This window comes from Rana temporaria, chromosome 2, assembly GCF_905171775.1.
Source record: "Rana temporaria chromosome 2, aRanTem1.1, whole genome shotgun sequence".
NCBI classification, from domain to species: Eukaryota; Metazoa; Chordata; class Amphibia; order Anura; family Ranidae; genus Rana; species Rana temporaria.
Genome location: NC_053490.1, coordinates 493608327 through 493631343, shown reverse-complemented (window position 1 = coordinate 493631343; position 23017 = coordinate 493608327). Strand labels below are relative to the sequence as shown.

General features: G+C 43.6%; 1 protein-coding gene across 2 annotated transcripts in view; it reads right to left on the bottom strand.

Annotated features, from left to right (window-relative positions):
- Nucleotides 1-19238, bottom strand: part of JAM2 (junctional adhesion molecule 2) — a 143391-nt gene extending 124153 nt beyond the window's left edge. The window contains exon 1 of one of the 2 annotated variants that reach the window (XM_040338825.1): nt 19038-19238. In XM_040338825.1, coding sequence (XP_040194759.1) covers nt 19038-19089 — 52 coding nt within the window. In that variant the 5' untranslated portion in view covers nt 19090-19238. The remainder of the gene's footprint in view (nt 1-19037) is intronic. The other variant, XM_040338824.1, reaches the window with a different exon arrangement.
- Between the last annotated feature and the right edge of the window lie 3779 nt (nt 19239-23017).

Sequence of the window (23017 nt, the reverse complement as noted above, 5' to 3'; positions counted from 1 at the left end):
GCTCCAATTGCTGCCACTGTGCCCATTAATCGCTGCCACTGTGCTCTCCGCCTGGCACTTACCCTGTCTCGGGTGGGCAGCGGTTGATGGCAGCAGGCGGCGAGCGGTGTCTTCCATGTCTTCCCAACCTGGATGTCTTCTCCTGCCCGCCCTCTCCTATGATTGGATGCCTGATAGGCGGCGTCCAATCACATCGCCTGTCGTTTCAGCCAATCAGGTGACAGGTAACAGAACCGAGCACCTGATTGGCTGAGAGGCGGGTCAGTGTTAGGAAAGTGATTCATTAGACACGGTTGCAGCACAGCCCCCTTCACTTCTATAGGCCATGCCTTACTTTTTTTTTACCATGCCACGAAACCAGGCCTTGCGATTGTGACAAGGTTTGTCCTAGGGGCTGAGGGGGAGGGGGGGTAAAAAACACATCCGACAGCCTGGTTTTGCCGCACTGACAACGTCCATGTGAAAGGGGCCTTACAGACAGCTAAAAATATCATTAGTGTTGTGCCGCTGGCTGTGCCAAGTGGCATTGAACTGGGCACTATGCAAGCATCAGATATGAGGTCCATCAGCCACAGCTCAAGGAGCCCTAGGATGTCTTGGAAGCTTGGTTGAGAAAAGCTGCTGTTTTAGAAGTATCAGCAGCTCTGCCACATTATCTTCTAGAACACACCCTTACAAGTCAAATGCAGTTCAGATAAGTAGAAAAAGCCATTGTTCTGGTCCACAGAGCATCATTTGGAAGCATTTCAAAGAGTCAATATTCTTCCTCTCACTAGGAACTGGGTAGGGATGTTTAAAGTGATAGTATAGGAGATACCCAGCGTCTAGGAACGATGACATATACGGGAGTGCCCTCTACTCTATTATAGATATTTAAAGGGGTTGTAAAGGTTTGTTTTTATTTTCTAAATAGGTTCCTTTAAAGCCGTGGTTCTCAACCTTACTAGTGCCGTGACCCCTTGATAAGATTTCCCAAGTTGTGGGGACCCCCAACAGTAAAATTATTTAACCACTTAAGGACCGGACCAATATGCTGCCTAAAGACTCAAGGGGGTTTTTACAGTTCGGGACTGCGTCGCTTTAACAGACAATTGCGCGGTCGTGCGACGTGGCTCCCAAACAAAATTGGCGTCCTTTTTTCCCCACAAATAGAGCTTTCTTTTGGTGGTATTTGATCACCTCTGCGGTTTTTATTTTTTGCGCTATAAACAAAAATAGAGCGACAATTTTGAAAAAAATGCAATATTTTTTACTTTTTGCTATAATAAATATCCCCCAAAAACATATATATATATATAAAAAAAAAAATTCCTCAGTTTAGGCCGATACGTATTCTTCTACCTATTTTTGGTAAAAAAAAAATCGCAATAATCGTTTATCGGTTGGTTTGCGCAAAATTTATAGCGTTTACAAAATAGGGGATAGTTTTATTGCATTTTTTTTTTTACTACTAATGGCGGCGATCAGCGATTTTTTTCGTGACTGCGACATTATGGCGGACACTTCGGACAATTTTGACACATTTTTGGGACCATTGTCATTTTCACAGCAAAAAATGCATTTAAATTGCATTCTTTATTGTGAAAATGACAGTTGCAGTTTGGGAGTTAAACACAGGAGGCGCTGTAACATTTAGGGTTCACTTTGTGTGTGTTTACAACAGTAGGGGGGTGTGGCTGTAGGACTGACATCATCGATCGAGTCTCCCTAATAAAAGGGGTCACTCGATCGATGCGCCGCCATAGTGAAGACGTGTTTACATACGGCTCTCCCCGTTCTTCAGCTCCGGGGAGCGATCGCGACGGGGCGGCTATAAACGAATAGCCGCGCCGTTGTCCCGGATCGCTCCCCGAGGCTTACCGACCGCCGCATGTACCGGGGGGGGTCCCGATCGGACCCCCGACCCACGTCAAGCAGAGCACGTACCGGTACGTACATGTGCCTGTCCGTGCCATTCTGCTGACGTATATTTACATGAGGAGGTCGGCAAGTGGTTAAAAACTTAGGAGCTCATCTGCAGTATTTGTAGCTGCTGAATTTTTATATATTTTTTTTTTTTTTAGGCGCTCCGCTTTAAGCAGGTAAAACAGCTCCCATATCTATATTTCATCTGGACCTGAGCTTGGCTTCATCTCTACAACTTCTAAATACATAAATCCATCTTATAGCACAACATCTCAGGCTTATATCATAAATCACCAACCCGTAATATCTGTGCTAGACAAACCACAAGCATTCCAAATTCCTGAAATAATTGGAATAGAAAAGGTGACAATATAACGGTTCCAACCACAGCGCAGTTGCTTCCAGCAATATTGTGCCGAATGTGGGCCTGTGCCATCTGCAATCTGTCTGGGGTGATCTGCGGGTAATTATTTGGGGCCGTTTCATTCCACGGATCGGAATCCCGCAGACGGTGCTAAGCTGGGGGTCACATTTCCAAACAGCATATTCTGGATCCCAGATAAGAGAGTGAGAAATCTTCAGACAACTGCGTGATCAGATGGCGTGCAACATGATTTCCGAGCAGGCCTCGTGGGTTAGGGCATAATTGTTTTGCTTGATGTTAGTCAATACGGACCTAATGGTTTAAGGGACGCTGTTAGAGTATGACGGAACCCAATGGTGTAATGATCGGTGATCTTGCGATGCATTGTGGGTCTACCAACAAGTAGACTGTCCTGCAGTTTGTACATTCCCATAGGAGTGGGTTTTCTGTGGCTCCTACAAAATGTGTCAATATGGTAATCAATATATTTAGACTACTAAACTATTTTTGACAGTTATGACAGAAAAAAAAAAAAAAACAAGGAAAAAAAACACTAAAACATTTACTGTATAAATAAAAAAACAAGTCGATGGACCACTTGTCTTTTTTCTGCCGTCACTTTTCTATGTTTCTATTTTCTATAACATATACATTTTAAATAGTTAATACTTTATAAATTTTTGGTTAACTTTCAGTAAAAAAATTTAAATAAGGAAATTACATATTCTCATGCTGACATAGGGTACAAGACTTAAAGCGGAGGTTCACCCCAAAATAATTATATACCATTACATGCAGCATACTTCTGACATCTACAGTATGCTGTTTTTTTTTTGCCGTACATACCGTTTTATTGTTATTTTCCCCCCGGTTTACGGGTTCTGGCTCCTGCGGGAGTGGGCGTTCCTATTCAGAGGTTAGATGATTGACGTCTGGTGAAAAACTTCCCCTGGCGCATAAGGCGCGTCACGAGTTTTCCGTAAGTAGCCGAACTGCGAGTCGGCTCTATATGGCGCCTGCGCAGTCAGCTCTACACGGCGGGTGCAGGCGCCGTATAGCGCCGTATAGAGCCGACTCGCAGGTTGGCTACTTACGGAAAACTGGTGACGGGCCTTATGCGCCAGGGAAAGTTTTTCACCAGACGTCAATCGTCTAACCTCTGAATAGGAACGCCCACTCACACGGGAGCCAGAACCCGGAAGCCGGGGGGGAAATAACAATAAAACGGTATGTACGGCAAAAAAAACCCAGCATACTGTAGATGTCGGAAGTATGCTGCATGTAATGGTTATATAATTGTTTTTGGGGTGAACCTCCGCTTTAAGTCTTGTACCCTAGGTCAGCATGAGAATATGTAATTTCCGTATTTATAAATAATTGTTTTAGGGTGAACCTCCGCTTTAAAGGGGCTGTAAAGGATTTTTCCCCCCCCTAAATAGCTTCCTTTACCTTAGTGCAGTCCTCCTTCACTTACCTCATCCTTCCATTTTGCTTTTAAATGTCCTTATTTCTTCTGAGAAATCCTCACTTCCTGTACTTCTGTCTGTAACTCCACACAGTAATGCAAGTTTTTTTCCCTGGTGTGGAGAAAGCCTCTTGAGGGGGCGAGCAGGAGAGTCAGGACGCCCACTAACACACAGCTCCTTCCTCTTCCTGCAAAGTAGAGAGTGTCCTGACTTGCCTGCTCGCCCCCTCCCCCCTCAAGAGGCTTTCTCCACACCAGGGAGAAAGCCTTGCATTACGGTGTGGAGTTACAGTCAGAAGAACAGGAAGTGAGGATTTCTCAGAAGAAATAAAGACATTTAAAAGCAAAATGGAAGGATGAGGTAAGTGAAGGAGGACTGCACTAAGGTAAAGGAAGCTATTTAGGGGAAATAAAATTCCTTTACAACCCCTTTAAAGTGTTACCAACCCCAGGACTCTGCATTCACTATATCTGGTCTTCTACAATACACAAAACATGGCAATGCAATCATTTTAGTAAATATAAACTGCTAAATTCCCTTTTCTCATCATCAGTATATAACAGTCTTATGACGTCTATCTGTGTTTGATTAAAGCCAGTAGGAGGAGTTTTCATTCTCTTCTGACCGTCCAATGAGGCTGCAGGACCCCTGACCCTCTGTCTGGACAGCGCTGATCACATGCAACCTCCATACTCTCACGCAATACACACCAAACTGAGCATGTGCAGAGTACGCCCCAATGCTTTGTACTATCAGAAGATGGATTGGGGATTGTGGAAGAAGGGGAGGATCAGAGAAGACTGGATCAAACAGCCTTTTTACACAGAAGATTAACCCCTTAGGTTCCACATTTAATATAACAAGCATGCTTTACTGCATATACAGACTGATTTTACTGTTGTGGGTTTAGTAACAAATTGGGGGTTATTTACGAAAGGCAAATCCACTTTGCACTACAAGTGCAAACTACTAGGTAGATTCACACACATTGGCCTAACTTTAGGGCGGCCTAGCCTAGCCTGTTTAGGCTACACCGCCGTAAATTAGTTAGGCTAGTAGTGATTTTCAAACCACTTACCTGCTAATCTACGGCGGCGTAGCCTAAAACGAGCGGGCGTAAGGGCGCCTAATTCAAATTGCTTGGAGGGGGGCTTGTTGTATGGAAATGAGGCTTGACCTCACGTTTTTTTGACGTTTTTTGACACTGCGCATGCGCCGGGCGACTACATTTCCCAGTGCGCATTGCAGCTAAGTACGCCGTACGGGCCTATTGATTTCGACGTGTACGTAAACGACGTAAATCCCGATTCGCGGACGACTTGCGCAAACGACGTAAAAAATTCGAACCTCGCGGCGGGAACGGCGGCCAAACTTAACATTGTTATTCCACCTCATAGGTGGAATAACTTTAGGCGGCCTATCCCTTACGGAAACTACGTAATGCGACGGTGTAGGCCTGGCGTACGTTTGTGAATCGGCGTATCCCCTCATTTACATAATCTACGCCGGCCACAATGGACGCGCCATCTAGCGGCCATCAGAAACATTGCAAGCTAAGATAGAACGGCGCAAGCCGGCCTATCTTAGCTTTGTTGAAGCGTATCTCTGTTTTAGCATACGCTTAAACAAACGCCAGCGTAGATTCAGAGTTAGGTCGGCTTATCTGGAGATAAGCCGGCCTAACTCTTTGTGAATCTACCTATACAAGTGCAGAGTGCACTTGAAATTGCACTGAAAGTGCACTTGGAAGTGCAGTCGCTGTAAATCTGAGGGGAAGATCTGAAATGAGGGGAAGCTCTGCTGATTTTATCACACCATCAGTTAAAAAAACGATTGTGTCAGAACGCGGTGACGTAAAACACAACGACGTGCTGAAAAAAAAAGAAGTTCAATGCTTCCAAGCATGCGTCGACTTGATTCTGAGCATGTGTGGATTTTTAACCGATGGACGTGCCTACAAACGATCGTTTTTTTTTTCTATCGGTTAGGTATCCATCGGTTAATTTTAAAACAAGTTTCACATTTTTTAACCGATGGATAAATAACCCATGGGGCCTACACACGATCGGTTTGGTCTGATGAAAACGGTCCATCAGAACGTTCTCATCGGGATTGACCGATCGTGTGCACACGGCATTAGCGCAATAGCGCCTACAAACCAAAGGGGCCTAAATGAGAGGAAAGAGAGGGGGGGGGGATAAACAAAAGGGCAGATAAATGAAGTAAGGCCTCGTACACACGACCGAGTTTCTCGGCAAAAACCAGCAAGAAAATTGCTGGGAGATATTTTTTTGCCGAGGAAACCGGTCGTGTGTACATTTTAGTCGAGGAAACTGTCGAGAAACTCGACGAGCCAAAAAGAGAGCAAGTTCTCTATTTCCTTGACGGGAATGGAGAAAATTGGCTTGTCGAGTTCCTCGACAGCCTAATAAGGAACTCGACGAGGAAAACGATGTGTTTCGCCCGTCAAGTTCCTCGGTCGTGTGTACGAGGCTTTACAGAAAGAAGAGAATGATGAGGGAGAGAGATTAAAAGAAACAGAAAAAAAAGAAAAGAAAGGAAAGGAAAAAAAATATAGAAAGAGGGGGTGGCGAGAGAGAGATTGAAAAAAAAAAGGAAACAAAAAAGAAAGAAAGAAAGTAGCTTGTGACATCTGTCCTTGTGACAACGTTAGCTGATATGCTTTAGCTGTTATTTTCCCCATGTGAGTCGACTTATATTTTGGTGGGTTATTGTGGAATAAATGAGTCAGTGCAAGTAACATTTTCTAGTTCTTTTGTGTGCTGAGCCAACCTGATAAGGAAAATCTTACCCTGAAAATACATTCCTAGGATTCCCAGAACTTTCACCATAAGGCTTCATTTCCATGGACGTTTTTGGACGTTTTTACAGCCACTTTTCTGAGCTTTTTTTGCAGCTTAAAAACGGCTCTCCATGTTAGCCTATGGCCTCATGCCCACCATGACGTTTTTGAGCTGTAGATGGCTGAGCCGTTTTTAAGCTGCAAAAAAAAAACAGGACCAGTGCGTTCTGAAGCTCCAGCCTTAGAGCTGTAAAAACGTTAAACGCTCAAAAAACTTGCAAAAACGCTACCGCAGCGTTTTTGAGCTCCAGCTCAAAAAAATAAAAAAAAATAAAACATGTACAGGTGTTTTTAAGCTGTGAAAAAGGCTAAAAAAAGTGGCTGGAAAAACATCCATGAAAATGAAGCCTTATGCCCCATACAGACGGTCATTTTTTGTGATGAAAAAAAAATGACGTTTGAAGTGATGAAAAAAAACGACATTTTTGAAACTTCATTTTCAAAAACGATGTAGCATACACACCATCATTTTGAAAAATGATGAACAAAGTGACGGCACTCTAAAGGGGAAGTTCTATTCGCCTTGAGGCTGCTTTTAGCTGGTTACTTGTTAGTAAAAGATGATTCGTGCTTTTTTGTCTGTTACAGCGTGATGAATGTGCTTACTCCATTATGAATGGTAGTTTTACCTCCCGTCTCAAAACTTACTTCTGGGCATGTGCGGGTTTAAAAACGTCGTTTTGCCCACACACTATCATTTTCATTGACACAAAAAATGACATTTTGAAAAACGACACAAAAAATTCGAGCATGTTTGAATTTTTTTTTTGTCATTTTTCAGAAGACATAAAATGACATTTTGCCCACACACGATCATTTTAATTGACATTTTTAAAAATGTCATTTTATTTCATCACAAAAAATGACCGTCTGTACGCGGCATTAGGCTTCATTTCCACTGACGTTTTTAGAGCCACTTTTCTGAGCGTTTTTTACACCTTAAAAACGCCTGTCCATGTTATTCTATGGCATCATGCCCACATAAGCGTTTTTGAGCTGCAAATGGCATAGGCGTTTTTGAGCTGTAAAAAAAACGCAGGACCAGGGCGTTCTGAAGATCCAGAGTAGAGCTGTAAAAACGCCAGACGTTAAAAAACGCTCAAAAACGCGCGAAAACGCTCAAAAACGCTACCGCGTCATTTTTAAAGCTCCAGCTCACAAAAAAAAAATATATATATATTTTTTTTTACAAAATAAACATGGACAGGCGTTTTTAAGCTGTAAAAAAGGCTAACAACAGTGGCTGTAAAAACGCCAGTGGAAATGAAGCCTTAGTCCCCATTCACACCTAGGCGTTTTGTCGCCTGTAGTGTGCCGCCGCTGCCGCCAGAGGGCTGAAAACACATTGCCCTCTATGGAGATGGTTCACATCTCCACGCCGAACGGCGTACGCCTGCCGCCTGAAAAAAGGTCCCGGACCTTTTTTTCAGGCGGCTTTCGGCGTTCGGGAACCATCTCCATAGAGGGGCACATCCTAGGGGCACATCTTGGCGGACAATCGCAGTGTTTTGTCGCCGCAAATCGCGGTACAAAACGCTGCTATTTGCCGCCGCAATTCGCGGGACAAAACGCCGCGATTTCGTCCGCCTAGATGTGAATGGAGCCTTAAAGTAACAAAAAAAGTTAATAACAATAGTTCAACAGAAATTACAAATATATATTTATTTGTTTTACTATTATTGGTTTTATTTAAATATCCTCCTTTAAAAGAACATTATTAGAAGCCTGTAATGTACCACGGAGTATACCGGTGCTTCTTCAGGAAATGAGCCTTTGTTAATCCTTCCACACACACAATGATGATGTGCAAAGTTCAGCAATCTATTGTACAGCAGCCAGCCCAAACTGTCCTTTATTGCTCAGACTTGTACACATTTTCCGTGCTGATGGTATAGTGCTAAGCGACAAACGACCAGATTAACTAACATGGTTTTCACTCAGGTCATCCAAATTCACTACTGCAAATTTGACCTAGATTTTTCTTAAATTTTTTTGTCCTGAATATGTACAACCAGTAGTTCTATAGGGACATATCCATAGGTTCAGATCAGTGTTGTTAATGCATTCTTAGCTAGCTGTGAACACTTTGAGAAAGACAGTAACTCAGCATGAGAGGCTTTCCTGTGCCTAGACAGGGGTGACCAAACTGCGGCCAAAGGTAGCTATGAATGCGGCCCAAATTGTAAACTTACATAAAAATATTGATTTTTTTAAACGTTTTTTTTTTTACACTTAGCGAACACATGCGGCCGAAGAAAAAATGGACAGCGTCCCTTTATTGGACTTTTATAACTTATCGTACCAAAGAAAAATATCTCACTCTTCACAATCACACCTTATCCATCTCATCAGTTTTCAGCAGCACCTAAATTTGCTGATCGGTCAGACAAGCAAAGCTCCCCCTTTAAGGACCTAACCTGGTCCATACCAGAGAATCAAATGCCTCGTTTCCACTGAGTGGAACGGTTCGGGTCGGTACAGTTAAAATGGTCCGGTCTATTCTGGTGAGCGTTTCCACTGCAAATCGGACCATCAGGGACCATACAGGGTTTAGAAAAAATGCCTAGCGTGTCCACCAATCAGTGGAATGTATTGTAGCTCCGCCCTAACCGAACTGTTACATTTTCTATGGCCCCACATCTGAAGCAGGAGCCAGAATGGTACGGTTCGGTTTTATGGCAAACTTTCATAATGGAAACACCCAAAATAGCGCACCGTACCGAACCGATCCGCTCAGTGGAAACGAGGCATCAGATAGGTAGATGCAGAGAAGAGGAGAAATATAGAGGATAAAATAAATAAATAAAAAAGGTGGGGGGAGAATATGGGAGGGTCCCGACTACCTTCCGGTAGTGCACAGAAGACGCTCTTTAGGATCCCGGAACATAGAGAGGCTACTGCTGAGATGCTAGAGGGGTCTGTTCTTTGTAAATAAAATATGAAGTCTGATCATTTTGGCACAATAAAATAAATCCACCAATTCCGAAGGTATGTTGGCTCAGATGAGTAATATTCAACGTTTATTCGACGCACATTTACCAAGCTACAAAATAAGATATTTCTCATTTCCATATTTGGTGACCAAGTGTCAACCCTTGGCTTCTTTTATGGTTTGGATAGCCCAACAGTGGAATGTCCCTGATATAATTCCTGACTCTGTTCCCGTCCACCTGGGAGTTTTGTCTATCCCCCCCCCCCCCCCCTATGAATGTCCCAGCCACTACTGTTGCATTCTCCTAAATGTAAAGTATTTAAAAAATTCAACAGGGTATGTGGGCCACGCTAATAATAGCCATAGCAGGTGTGAGGACCCAGGAATTCAAAGATCTCTCCAAAAGAGTCTCCAAAATCTATTGACAGCCGTCACATGGCTGAGCTCTCCAGCATCTCTCAAAAAAACGAAATATCACTTTTAAGTGGACTGACCGATTCATTTTTATATATACCAGCTAATAGAAGCAAATCCAGACATTAAGAAAAAAAAAATAACATTCATCAAATTTTTAAAGATTCCCGGTTTGTATCAGGAGATTTTTGTGAACTTCAGAATTCAACATCTAAGGCCCCGTACACACGACCGAGGATCTCGACGGGCGAAACACATCGTTTTGCTTGTCGAGTTCCTTGTTAGGCCTCGTACACACGACCGAGTTTCTCTGCAAAAACAGCAAGAAACTTGCTGGTATTCTTTTTTTGGCAAGGAAAGCGGTCGTGTGTACACTTTTCGATGAGGAAACTTTCGAGGATCTCGTCGAGCCAAAAAGAGAGCATGTCTTCTTTTTCCTCGACGGGAATGGGGAAATTTGGCTCACCGAGATCCTCGACAGCCTAACAAGGAACTCGACGAGCAAAACGATGTGTTTCACCCGTCGAGTTTCTCGGTCATGTGTACGAGGCTTAAGGCTGTCGAGGAACTCGACAAGCCAATTTTCACCATTCCCGTCGAGGAAAAAAGAGAACACGCTTTCTTTTTGGCTCGTCGAGATCCTCAACAGTTTCCTCGACGAAAAATGTACACACGACCGGTTTTCCTCGGCAAAAAAAAACAAAAAAACAGCAAGTTTCTTGCTGGTTTTTGCCGAGAAACTCGCTCGTGTGTACGAGGCTTAACTCTGCACACTAATGTCCATTCTTATGTAAAAAAGTATTTTATAAGCCAGGCGACATGACGGGTCTGATTTATTAAATTGCTCAAGAGACTAAAGAAGCAAAAGGGAAGGTTTAGCCAAGAGCATCCAATCAAATTTCATCTTTCAAATACAATAAGAAATGTGTTTGCTCTGGGAACAGTTCCACTTTTTCCATTCCTTCCTCGCTACTGTTTTCATTAATCACTTTCTCTCTGTGATTGGCTGAGATTCATTGGCTCAGGAAAGCGTGTCATATGTTGGGAGATTTGGCGCTGGAAACATTCCTGATTTAAATTATTGATCAGGTTCACAATCAAATCCTTGTTCTTAGGAAGTTACATGCAGTTCTTATCAACCCATACTATCTACAGTGGAACCTTGGTTTACGAGTAACGCGGTTTTAAATAACGAGTAACTTTTTTTTTTTAAATCCTGACTCGCTTTGCGAGTGTTGTCTCACAAAACAAGCAGCATTCATGCTAATTTGGTGTGCAAGTACCGCATTTGGATGGAGGTGCGGGGGCGCCGGTGACACTCGGAACGGTTCAGAGCCGTTTGGAAGTACTCGGAATCATTTGACAATACTCAGAAATACTCCATTCCAGAGTGTTTCTGAAACTTCCTGAGGGTTCCGAGATCAGCCGAGCTGTCCCCGAGTATTTCCGAGACTCTCTGGCACCCCCCACCTCTGGCCACATGTGGTATTGCATGCCATAGAAGTCAATGCAGAACAAATTATCTTTGTTTCCATTGACTTCTATGGGGAAACTCACTTTGATACGCGAGTGCTTTGGATTACAAGCATTCTCCTGGAATGGATTATGCTCGTAATCCAAGGTTCCACTGTATACCTATTATCAGTGCCGATCCTGACCTCCCTGGGGCCCTAAGCAAATTGACATGGCACATTAAAAATGAGAAGCGGGGGGCGCTGACGACAGTGACATGTCACATTAAAGAAAGTTGAGAAGCGGGGGGAGGGGGTGTTCTGCTGTCGGAAATGACATCTTACATTAAATTGAGAAGCAGGGGGTGCTGACTTCTTACCTCTTCTCCCATGCAGCCAGCGATTTGAGAAGCGCGGTGAGGGGGCGAAAATGACTTCTCACCAGGCGGGGCCTCTAGTAATTTGGGGGGCCCTTCGCTGCTTTGCGGGGCCCTAAGCGGCTTGCATAGTGAGCCTATAGGGCGGATCGGCCCTGCTTATTATGACCATATTTTTAAAGCCAAAATTGAAGCCTGACTGCGAATTGTGAGGCTTTAAATAAAAGCTTTCAAAATGTTACACACAAGTTTAGCCCCATGTAATTTCTCAGATAATCTACTTTACAATCAATGGGGGTTATTTACGAAAAGCAAATACACTTTGGACTACAAGTGCAAACTACGAGTGCAAAGTGCACTTGAAATTGCACTGAAAGTGCACTTGGAAGTGCAGTCGCTGTAAATCTGACTGGTAGATCTGAAAGGAGGGGAAGCTCTGCTGATTTTATCATCCAATCACGTGCAAGCTAAAATGCTGTTTTTTATTCTCCTTGCATGTCCCCTTCGGATCTACAGCGACTGCACTTCCAAGTGCACTTTCAGAGCCGCACTTGAGGAACACACAGGGCGATCCTCAAACTAAGTACGCTTGGCCTTTTACCTATCTCACTGATTGCGCCAAGCCAAGTTCTGCACATGCCCAGTGAGCAGCAGATTAGTGCGCGCATGCGCAGTACGGCCGGCCCTTCATTTGCATGGGGTCACGGCTCATTACAATGAAGCACGCCCACTTCATTCCCACTTGCAATAACCCCGCCTTACGCATCGGAATTTAAGTTACACTTGCGCAATTTTGGACGCAAATGCGCTGTGGATACGGCACTTACGACACAAAATTAGGGCGCCTTAACTTAAATGACATAAGTTTTGACTAACTTAATTTGCGCCGCTGTTTGTGGATCTGGCCCAAAGAGCTTACAAGGGCCTCTTTTTACATCTGTTAAATGGTCTATAACTCAAAACTTCCTTATTTCTTTTTTTTAAGATACTGGCAATTTGAATTATCCACCAGCTTAAGTCAGCCATACATGGATCGAAATTAGGCCCGTTCAGCAGAGACCAGCCAAATTTCGATCCATACATGGGCAGGCTGATTGTACCCAAGTCTATACATGAATGGACTTGGGTACAACCAGCCAGCCAGATTTTTGCTTGTGATTCCCCTAGCAGTAATCATTGTGTTCTGCCAGTCGGGAAGGCTCCCCATGTCCCCATGGCAGAAAACAATGGTGCTGCGGAAGACATTCTCCCATCAGCACTGACTGTTTTGATATGGGAAATTAGCGATTTTCTTTCCTTCCACCAGAGGTTGTGGGCGGCCTTAAAGTTGAAGTGTAACCTCAATCACAAAATTGACGGAGCAGACAGATGCATCCTGCAACCAGCAGCTTCTATTGAAATGATAGGAACTGTTAGAGGTAGATTGCTTTGATCTGTTCGGTTGCTATCAAAACCTGGTTGAAATCGCCTAAAAACTGCCATGGGTATGTTTAGCATTACTGCTTCTCCAGCACTCTCCGAATCATAAAGTGACTGAAGAAGTCAGTAGGCAGATATTCCCGTGATTAGTCGCGTTATTTTGGCACGATATTCCCGTGATTTTGCCGCAATTTCAGGAAATGTCTGTGTAAACTTGAGGTCTATGGACCTCAACTCACATCCAAGTTGGACCAAAGTAGTGCAGGGACTACTTTGAAGTCGAACAGATATAAATGGTACTCATTGGAAATCATGGGGTACAACTTGTCATGCGACTTTGCAGTCCCAAGTCGCAGGACCAGTCGCACAAGTGTGAAAGGGGCCTAAGGCTAGCCATACACAGCAAGATTTCTCTTGTTCTGCCTATGGATGTAAGAATCCCCTCTGCTGCCTACCTTTTTCAGACAGTCACAGCACCCACAGTTGCCTTAAAGTGGAACTAAACCCATCGATTTTACAGTTTCAAAAAAATAGTTACATTCCTGGCACATGCCTGGAATGTAACTGTCACATTGACTGTGGTCTCAACCAAACTGTCAAACCATCAAATGTCTGGTGTCATAACTGATCACATTTGCAGCATCATGGCAACTGAAGATGAAGCAGAGGCCAAGATGGCAGCTTCCTTGGTTGAAAAAAATAGGAGAGTTTAGTTCCACTTTAACCAGTTCCCGACCCCCGCATGTACATATACGTCCACAATATGGCACGTACAGGCACATGGGCGTACACGTACGTCCTCGCCTATTAGCGGGTGGGGGGTCCGATCGGGACCCCCCCCCGCTACATGCGGAGGTCGGGTCCGCTCGGGGAGCGATCCGGGACCACGGCGCGGCTATTTGTTTATAGCCGCTCCGTCGCGATCGCTCCCCGGAGCTGAAGAACGAGGAGAGCCGTGTGTAAACACGGCTTCCCCGTCCTTCACTATGGCGGCGCATCGATCGCGTCATTCCCTTTATAGGGAAGACACGATCGATGACGTCATTCCTACAGCCACACCCCCAAACAGTTGTAAACACATACTAGGTGCACCCTAACTCCTACAGCGCCACCTGTGGTTAACTCCCAAACTGCAACTGTCATTTTCACAATAAAGAATGCAATTTAAATGCATTTTTTGCTGTGAAAATGACAATGGTCCCAAAAATGTGTCAAAATTGTCCGAAGTGTCCGCCATAATGTCGCAGTCACGAAAAAAATTGCTGATCGCCGCCATTAGTAGTAAAAAATAAAATAAAAATAAAAATGCAATAAAACTATCCCCTATTTTGTAAACACTATAAATTTTGCGCAAACCAATCGATAAACGCTTATTGCGATTTTTTTTACTAAAAATAGGTAGAAGAATACGTATCGGCCTAAACTGAGGAAAAAAAATGTTTTTATATATGTTTTTGGGGGATATTTATTACAGCAAAAAGTAAAAAATATTGCTTTTTTTTCAAAATTGTCGCTCTATTTTTGTTTATAGCGCAAAAACTAAAAACCGCAGATGTGATCAAATACCACCAAAAGAAAGCTCTATTTGTGGGGAAAAAAGGACGCCAATTTTGTTTGGGAGCCACGTCGCACGACCGCGCAATTGTCTGTTAAAGCGACGCAGTCCCGAACTGTAAAAACACCTTGGGTCTTTAGGCTGCATATTGGTCCGGGGCTTAAGTGGTTAATATCTGAAACAATGACTGCATCTGATTGGTTGCAGGTGCTATTTGGCCAAGTTTAATCACCTACAATCTAATAGAGTTTACAGTGTAATATAATAGAATACATACATAACATAGGGCCACATTTCTCATCGTTAAAGCTCACCAGCTGAGAGGCCACATATATGCGTATCATCGGCAGAAAGAAGTTAAAGCACATCTGAAGCCTCGTACACACGACCGAGAAACTCGACGGGCGAAACACATCGTTTTGCTCGTCGAGTTCCTTGTTAGGCTGTCGAGGATCTCGGCGAGCCAAATTTCTCCATTCCCGTCAAGGAAAAAGAAGACATGCTCTCTTTTTGGCTCGACGGGATCCTCGGAAGTTTCCTCGCCGAAAAATGTACACGCGACCGATTTCCTCGGCAAAATCACAAAACAGCAAGTTTCTTCCTGGTTTTTGCCGAGAAACTCGGTTGTGTGTACGAGGCCTGAGGCCTCGTACACACGACCGAGTTTCTCGGCAAAACCCAGCAAGAAACTTGCTGGGAGAATTTTTTTTGCCGAGGAAACCGGTCGTGTGTACACTTTTCGACGAGGAAACTGCCGAGGAAACCGGTCGTGTGTACATTTTTGTCAAGGAAACTGTCGAGAAACTCGACGAGCCAAAAAGAGAACATGTTCTCTATTTCCTTGACGGGAATGAAGAAAATTGGCTTGTCGAGTTCCTCGACAGCCTAACAAGGAACTCGACGAGGAAAACGATGTGTTTCGCCCGTCGAGTTTCTCGGTCGTGTGTACGAGGCTTAATCCTTAAAACAAAATCTTATATTCTGCAGCTCACTGGCATTAGATGTGGCAGTTGTATTGGTTTTCATTTGTCAGACTAAGAAAATTTTCAGCAATTACAGAAAATCCCTATTGATCCTTTCACTTTTCCTCGATTCACCATTTAATCAAGATGAACAAACACAGATACATTTAAAGTCCAGCCTGTGGGACAACCATGGTTCCCCTATAGATACAGTGGAGAAATGAGAATAGCCATGAAGGGGCAGAAAGTGTTGTCTGCAGGATTACCAGCTTGAAATAAAAGTGCAAAAAAAAGTATAGAAAAAGAAAACCAATGCAGCCACCACATCTACTGGTAAGTACTGGTAAGTTGCAATACATTACATTTTTGTTTCTGAACTTAGATACACTTCAGTTACCTTGATTACCATTTAGGGGTTAGGAACGAAAACACACCAAGTTTTCCAAATGGCATGTCTTCCTCTGGGCTTTGAAAATGTGATTTTGTGACAATCTACCATCTGGTCTCACTCTATAAACTAAACAGCACAAGTACAAACTGAGATCTGGGAACATACAATTCTATTAGCTTGTATATTTTGTTATATTATTGTATATATGATATAGTCAGTAGCGGACTCTGGGTCATCCACCACCAAATGTGTACCAATGAAGATTAGAAGCATACCATCTCCAATCTGCAAAATTCTTTACATCAAAGTAGAGATTTCATAACAGTAAGGCTGCATTCACACCTGAGCGTTTTGTCGCCTGAAGCGCGACGCTCAAAAACGCTAGAGGGGAAAAAATACATTATTCCCTATGGAGATGGTTCACAACTCCACTCCAAAACGCCCGACGCCGAACGCCTGAAGCTCAAACAAGTTCCGGACACTTTTTTGTCGCGCGTATCGGGCGTTTTTGCCGTTTTTGAGCGTTTCCATTTCCCATAGAAAGTAATGGAAACGCTTGATTCAAGTGACTAGCGCGACAACGAGCGTTTGCTACGAGCGTTTTGTCGCTTTAATCAATAGAACATTTCACCCAGGCAGAAGATAAAAAAAATCTACCAACATAGCAACAAGTGATATAAAGATGATCATTTTTCCAATTGGCTAAAATAAAAAACGTCGAAGTACAAAAACGTCGGACGACGCTGTATGCAAACGCGCAAATAAGCATGAATACGCGCAACAAAACGCCGGAAAAAAATGCCCAAAAAAACGACCGAACGACCTACGCTCAGGTGTGAATGCAGCCTTACAAGCAATGAAGCGACTGTACAGTTTAAAGCAGGGATGTATATGTATATGTATATATTATATTTATAATGGATAAAAGATGGGCACAGGTGGTCAACAAAGACTGTAGGGCATATAAACCAAAAACAAAGCCGCATTTACGGGTATTGAAAGGTGAACGAACGATGGCGATTTAATTCAATGTTTCAACGAGGCACAAGCTCATCTTCCTAAACCGCCATTGTGCGTTCACCTTTAATACCCACGAGTGCCGCACTCTTTTTGGTTTAGGGATTTATATACATACACAGTCATTAATAACAAAATAACAGAATAATTGTTACTATTATTATTGTATATATAGTATGTACTTGTATGTATTATTTATAAATTATTAATTAATTATAGTTGATACTATTAATATTGTAATATATATATATATATATATATATATATATATATATATATATATATATATATATATATATTACAGACTCATATATGTATTAATTATCCTATTTACAAAATATAAGACACATAGAATATATATGCAAGTTCATAATAGTTACAAAATAACAACAATAATCATAATAAATAATAATAATAATATTATAATAATAATAGTAATACCAACAGTATAACAATAATTGTTAATCAAGTTAGTATGTATGCATTATTAAAATAGTAACACATTATTACTATTTTAATAATGCATACATACTAACTTGATTAACAATTATGGTTATACTGTTGGTATTACTATTATTATAATATTATTATTATTTATTATGATTATTGCTGTTATTTTGTAACTATTATGAACTTTCATATATGTGTCTTATATTTTGTAAATAGGAATTCCTGGGAGATTTGCCTTCCTCTGGGTCAGCCTGGCTTTTTAAAGTTGTGATTTTTGGTCTCCAGGAAAGAGAAGTAGAAGGAATCAGAGTGTGTGATTCTCCTTCCCATCATAGAGGAGATAGTGGTGTGAAGTCCTCATAGTGGGTGAAGTGATCGGTCAGTATGTAGGATGTGATCAGTGCTCAGTCCGGCATGCATCATATTTACATAATAACAATGCAGACAATCCGCACACATTGCAGGTCGGATGGAGGGAGCCCCCTAACCCCGCACTGTTCAAGGGGTCACTCCATCCCGCACTGTACAGGAGGGGTCCGTCCATCCCGCACTGTACAGAGGAGTCCCTCCATCCCGCACTGTACACGGGAGTCCCTCCATCCCGCACTGTACAGGGCAGTCCCTCCATCCCGCACTGTACAGGGCAGTCCCTCCATCCCGCACTGTACAGGGCAGTCCCTCCATCCCGCACTGTACAGGGGAGTCCCTCCATCCCGCACTGTACACGGGAGTCCCTCCATCCCGCACTGTACAGGGCAGTCCCTCCATCTCGCACTGTACAGGGGAGTCCCTCCATCCCGCACTGTACAGGGGGGTCCCCTCCATCCCGCACTGTACAGAGGAGTCCCTCCATCCCGCACAGGGGGGGGGTCCCCTCCATCCCGCACTGTACAGGGGGGTCCCCTCCATCCCGCACTGTACAGAGGAGTCCCTCTATTCCGCACAGGGGGGGTCCCCTCCATCCCGCACTGTACAGGGGGGTCCCTCCATCCCGCACTGTACAGGGGGGTCCCTCCATCCCGCACTGTACAGGGGAGTCCCTCCATCCCGCACTGTACACGGGAGTCCCTCCATCCCGCACTGTACAGGGCAGTCCCTCCATCTCGCACTGTACAGGGGAGTCCCTCCATCCCGCACTGTACAGGGGGGTCCCCTCCATCCCGCACTGTACAGAGGAGTCCCTCCATCCCGCACAGGGGGGGGTCCCCTCCATCCCGCACTGTACAGGGGGGTCCCCTCCATCCCGCACTGTACAGAGGAGTCCCTCTATTCCGCACAGGGGGGGTCCCCTCCATCCCGCACTGTACAGGGGGGTCCCTCCATCCCGCACTGTACAGGGGGGTCCCTCCATCCCGCACTGTACAGGGGGGTCCCTCCATCCCGCACTCCGGACAATGGGCACAAAGCAACAGCCCCGACCCCTAACTCCCAGCACACAGCACGCACCGCACAGGAAGACACACAAACTTACAGCAAACTGCTACAAAGTATCCGAGAAAGATCCCGCGAACCGACATCTTCATACCGAGAGAAGGACAGAGAGGAGAGTTCACATCCACCGCTACACACCGCACACCCGACCGTACCGCCGCCACCGCTTCTACTCCGGACCACGGAGAGCTGAGAGCTATGAATAGGAGGGCAGGGCGCCCTCTACAGGAGCAATACTACAACACCCGCTCACAGGAATGTAACGGATTGGTATCAGTGTGCAACAGAGGAGCAGGAAGAGAAGAATAAGAAGGGAGGAGAAAGAATAGCAAGACGGAAAGAATAGTAAAAGAATAGGAAGGGAGGAGAAAGATATGTAAGAAGGAAAGAATAGTAAGAGAAGAATAAGAAAGGAGGAGAAAGAATAGCAAGAAGGAAAGAATAGTAAAAGAATAGGGAGGGAGGAGAAAGATATGTAAGAAGGAAAGAATAGGAAGGGAGGAGAAAGATATGTAACAAGGGAAAATAAAGTAACAAGAGAAGAATAGGAAGGGAAGAGTAAGAAGAGAAGAATAGGAAGGGAAGAGTAAGAAGAATAGGAAGGGAAGAGTACGAAGAGAAGAATAGGAAGGAAGGAGTAAGGAGAGAAGAATAGGAAGGGAAGAGTAAGAAGAGAAGAATAGGAAGGGAAGAGTAAGAAGAGAAGAATAGGAAGGGAAGAGTAAGAAGAGGAGAATAGGAAGGGAAGATTAAGAAGAGAAGAATAGGAAGGAAGGAGTAAGAAGAGAAGAATTGGAAGGGAAGAGTAAGGAGAGAAGAATAGGAAGGGAAGAGTAAGGATAGAAGAATAGGAAGGGAAGAGTAAGAAGAGAAGAATAGGAAGGGAAGAGTAAGGAGAGAAGAATAGGAAGGGAAGAGTAAGAAGAGGAGAATAGGAAGGGAAGAGTAGGAATAGAGGAATAGGAAGGAAGGAGTAAGAAGAGAAGAATAGGAAGGGAAGAATAAGGAGAGAAGAATAGGAAGGGAAGAGTAAGGATAGAAGAATAGGAAGGGAAGAGTAAGGAGAGAAGAATAGAAAGGGAAGAGTAAGAAGAGGAGAATAGGAAGGGAAGAGTAAGAAGAGGAGAATAGGAAGGGAAGATTAGGGATAGAGGAATAGGAAGGAAGGAGTAAGAAGAGAAGAATAGGAAGAGAAGAATAGGAAGGGAAGAGTAAGAAGAGAAGAATAGGAAGGGAAGAGTAAGAAGAGAAGAATAGGAAGGAAAGAGTAAGAAGAGAAGAATAGGAATTAAGGAGTAAGAAGAATAGGAAGGAAGGAGTAAGGAGAGAAGAATAGGAAGGGAAGAGTAAGAAGAGAAGAAATGGAAGGGAAGAGTAAGAAGAGGAGAATAGGAAGGGAAGATTAAGAAGAGAAGAATAGGAAGGAAGGAGTAAGAAGAGAAGAATTGGAAGGGAAGAGTGAGGAGAGAAGAATAGGAAGGGAAGAGTAAGGATAGAAGAATAGGAAGGGAAGAGTAAGAAGAGAAGAATAGGAAGGGAAGAGTAAGGAGAGAAGAATAGGAAGGGAAGAGTAAGAAGAGGAGAATAGGAAGGGAAGAGTAGGGATAGAGGAATAGGAAGGAAGGAGTAAGAAGAGAAGAATAGGAAGGGAAGAATAAGGAGAGAAGAATAGGAAGGGAAGAGTAAGGATAGAAGAATAGGAAGGGAAGAGTAAGGAGAGAAGAATAGAAAGGGAAGAGTAAGAAGAGGAGAATAGGAAGGGAAGAGTAAGAAGAGGAGAATAGGAAGGGAAGATTAGGGATAGAGGAATAGGAAGGAAGGAGTAAGAAGAGAAGAATAGGAAGAGAAGAATAGGAAGGGAAGAGTAAGAAGAGAAGAATAGGAAGGGAAGAGTAAGAAGAGAAGAATAGGAAGGAAAGAGTAAGAAGAGAAGAATAGGAATTAAGGAGTAAGAAGAATAGGAAGGGGAGAGTAAGAAGAGAAGAATAGGAAGGGAAGAGTAAGAAGAGAAGAATAGGAAGGGAAGAGTAAGAAGAGAAGAATAGGAAGGGAAGAGGAAGGAAGCAGTAAGAAGAGAAGAATAGGAAGGGAAGAGTAAGAAGAGAAGAATAGGAAGGGAAGAGTAAGAAGAGAAGAATAGGAAGGGAAGAGTAAGAAGAGAAGAATAGGAATTAAGGAGTAAGAAGAATAGGAAGGGGAGAGTAAGAAGAGAAGAATAGGAAGGGAAGAGTAAGAAGAGAAGAATAGGAAGGGAAGAGTAAGGAGAGAAGAATAGGAAGGGAAGAGTAAGAAGAGAAGAATAGGAAGGGAAGAGTAAGAAGAATAGGAAGGGAAGAGTAAGAAGAGAAGAATAGGAAGGGAAGAGTAAGAAGAGAAGAATAGGAAGGGAAGAGTAAGAAGAGAAGAATAGGAAGGGAAGAGTAAGAAGAGAAGAATAGGAAGGGAAGAGTAAGAAGAGAAGAATAGGAAGGGAAGAGTAAGAAGAGAAGAATAGGAAGGGAAGAGTAAGAAGAGATGAGTAATAAGAGAAGAGTTGGAGGAAAGAGATGGAAAGGAGGCGTAGGAAGTGAAAAGTAGGAAGCTGAGTAGTAAAGGAAGAGCTGAAAGAGAGGTATAGGAAGGGAATAACAGGAAGGAAAGAGTAGAAAGAGAAGAGTGGGAAGGGAAAAGCTGGAGTATAGGAAAAGAAAGAGAAGAGTAGGAAGGGAGGAGTAGGAGGAGTAGATTAGGAAGAGAATAGTAGTAAAGGAAGAGTTGGAAGGGAAGAGATAAAGGGGGGTAGGAAAAGCAGAATAAAAAGAAAAGTGTAGGAAGGGAAGAGTGCCAAAAGGAGTAAGAAAAGAAGAGTTAGAATAGTGGAGCAGGAAGAGTAGATTGATAAGAGAAGAGTGGGAAGGGAAGAGTTGGAAGGGAAGAGATACAGGTGAGTAGGAAGAGCAGAATAAAAAGAAAAGAGTACCAAGAGGAGTAAGAAAAGAAGAGTTGGAATAGAGAAGCAGGAAGAGAAGAGTTGGAAGGGAAGAGTAGGAAGAGTAGAGTATAAAGAGAAGAGTGGGGAGACAAGAGTAGGAAGGGTATATTAGAAAGTGGAGCAGGAAAATAAGACATGGAGGAGAGGAGTAGGAAGAGATTAGTAAGAAAGGATGACTAGTAGAAAAAGAAGAATTTGAAGGGAAGAGTAGAAATAGAAAAGTATGAAAGGAAGGATAAGGAAAAGGAGAGTATGAAGAGAAGACGCGTACAAAGAGAAGAGTTGAAAGGAAAGAGTTGGAGGTAAAGAGATGAAAGGAACAAGTAGAAAGTAAGAGTAGCAGGAGAAGAATTGGAGGAGAAGAGAAGGAATAGTAAGAAGAAAGGAATAGGAAGAGAAGAGTAGCAAGAGAAGAGTAGGAAAGGGAAGAAAGTAGATTAGAAAAGAAACAGTTGGATAGGGAAGAGCTGGAAAAGAAGAGTAGGAAGGTAAAAGTTGGAAGGGAAGAGTTAAAAGGAAACTCTTCAGGCCCCGTACACACCATAGAATCCATCCGCTGAAAAATCCCAGCAAATGGGTTTCAGCGGATAGATCCTATGGTGTGTACACTCCAGCGGATCTGTTTCCGCGAATATTTCTCCCCTGGGATGGATTCCAGAAGATCGAATATTTGCTGACATGCCAAGCAAATCCATCTGCTGGAATCCATCCCAACGGATGGATCCGCTGGTCTGTATAGACTCACCGGATCCATCCGTCCGAAGGGATCCCCCGCATGCGTCGTAATGATTCGACGCATGCGTGGAATTCCTTATATGACAGCGTTGCGCACGTCGCCGCCTCATAATCGCGGCGACGGCGCGACACGTCATCGCCAGAGGATTTCGGCGCGGATTTCAATGCGATGGTGAGTACACTCCATCGCATTAAAATCTGCTGAAATCCTCGAGAGGATTTATCCGCGGAAACGGTCCGCTGGACCGTATGCGCGGATAAATCCTCCCGTGTGTATGGGGCCTCAGATGTTTTGCTACCAATTTAATGATATA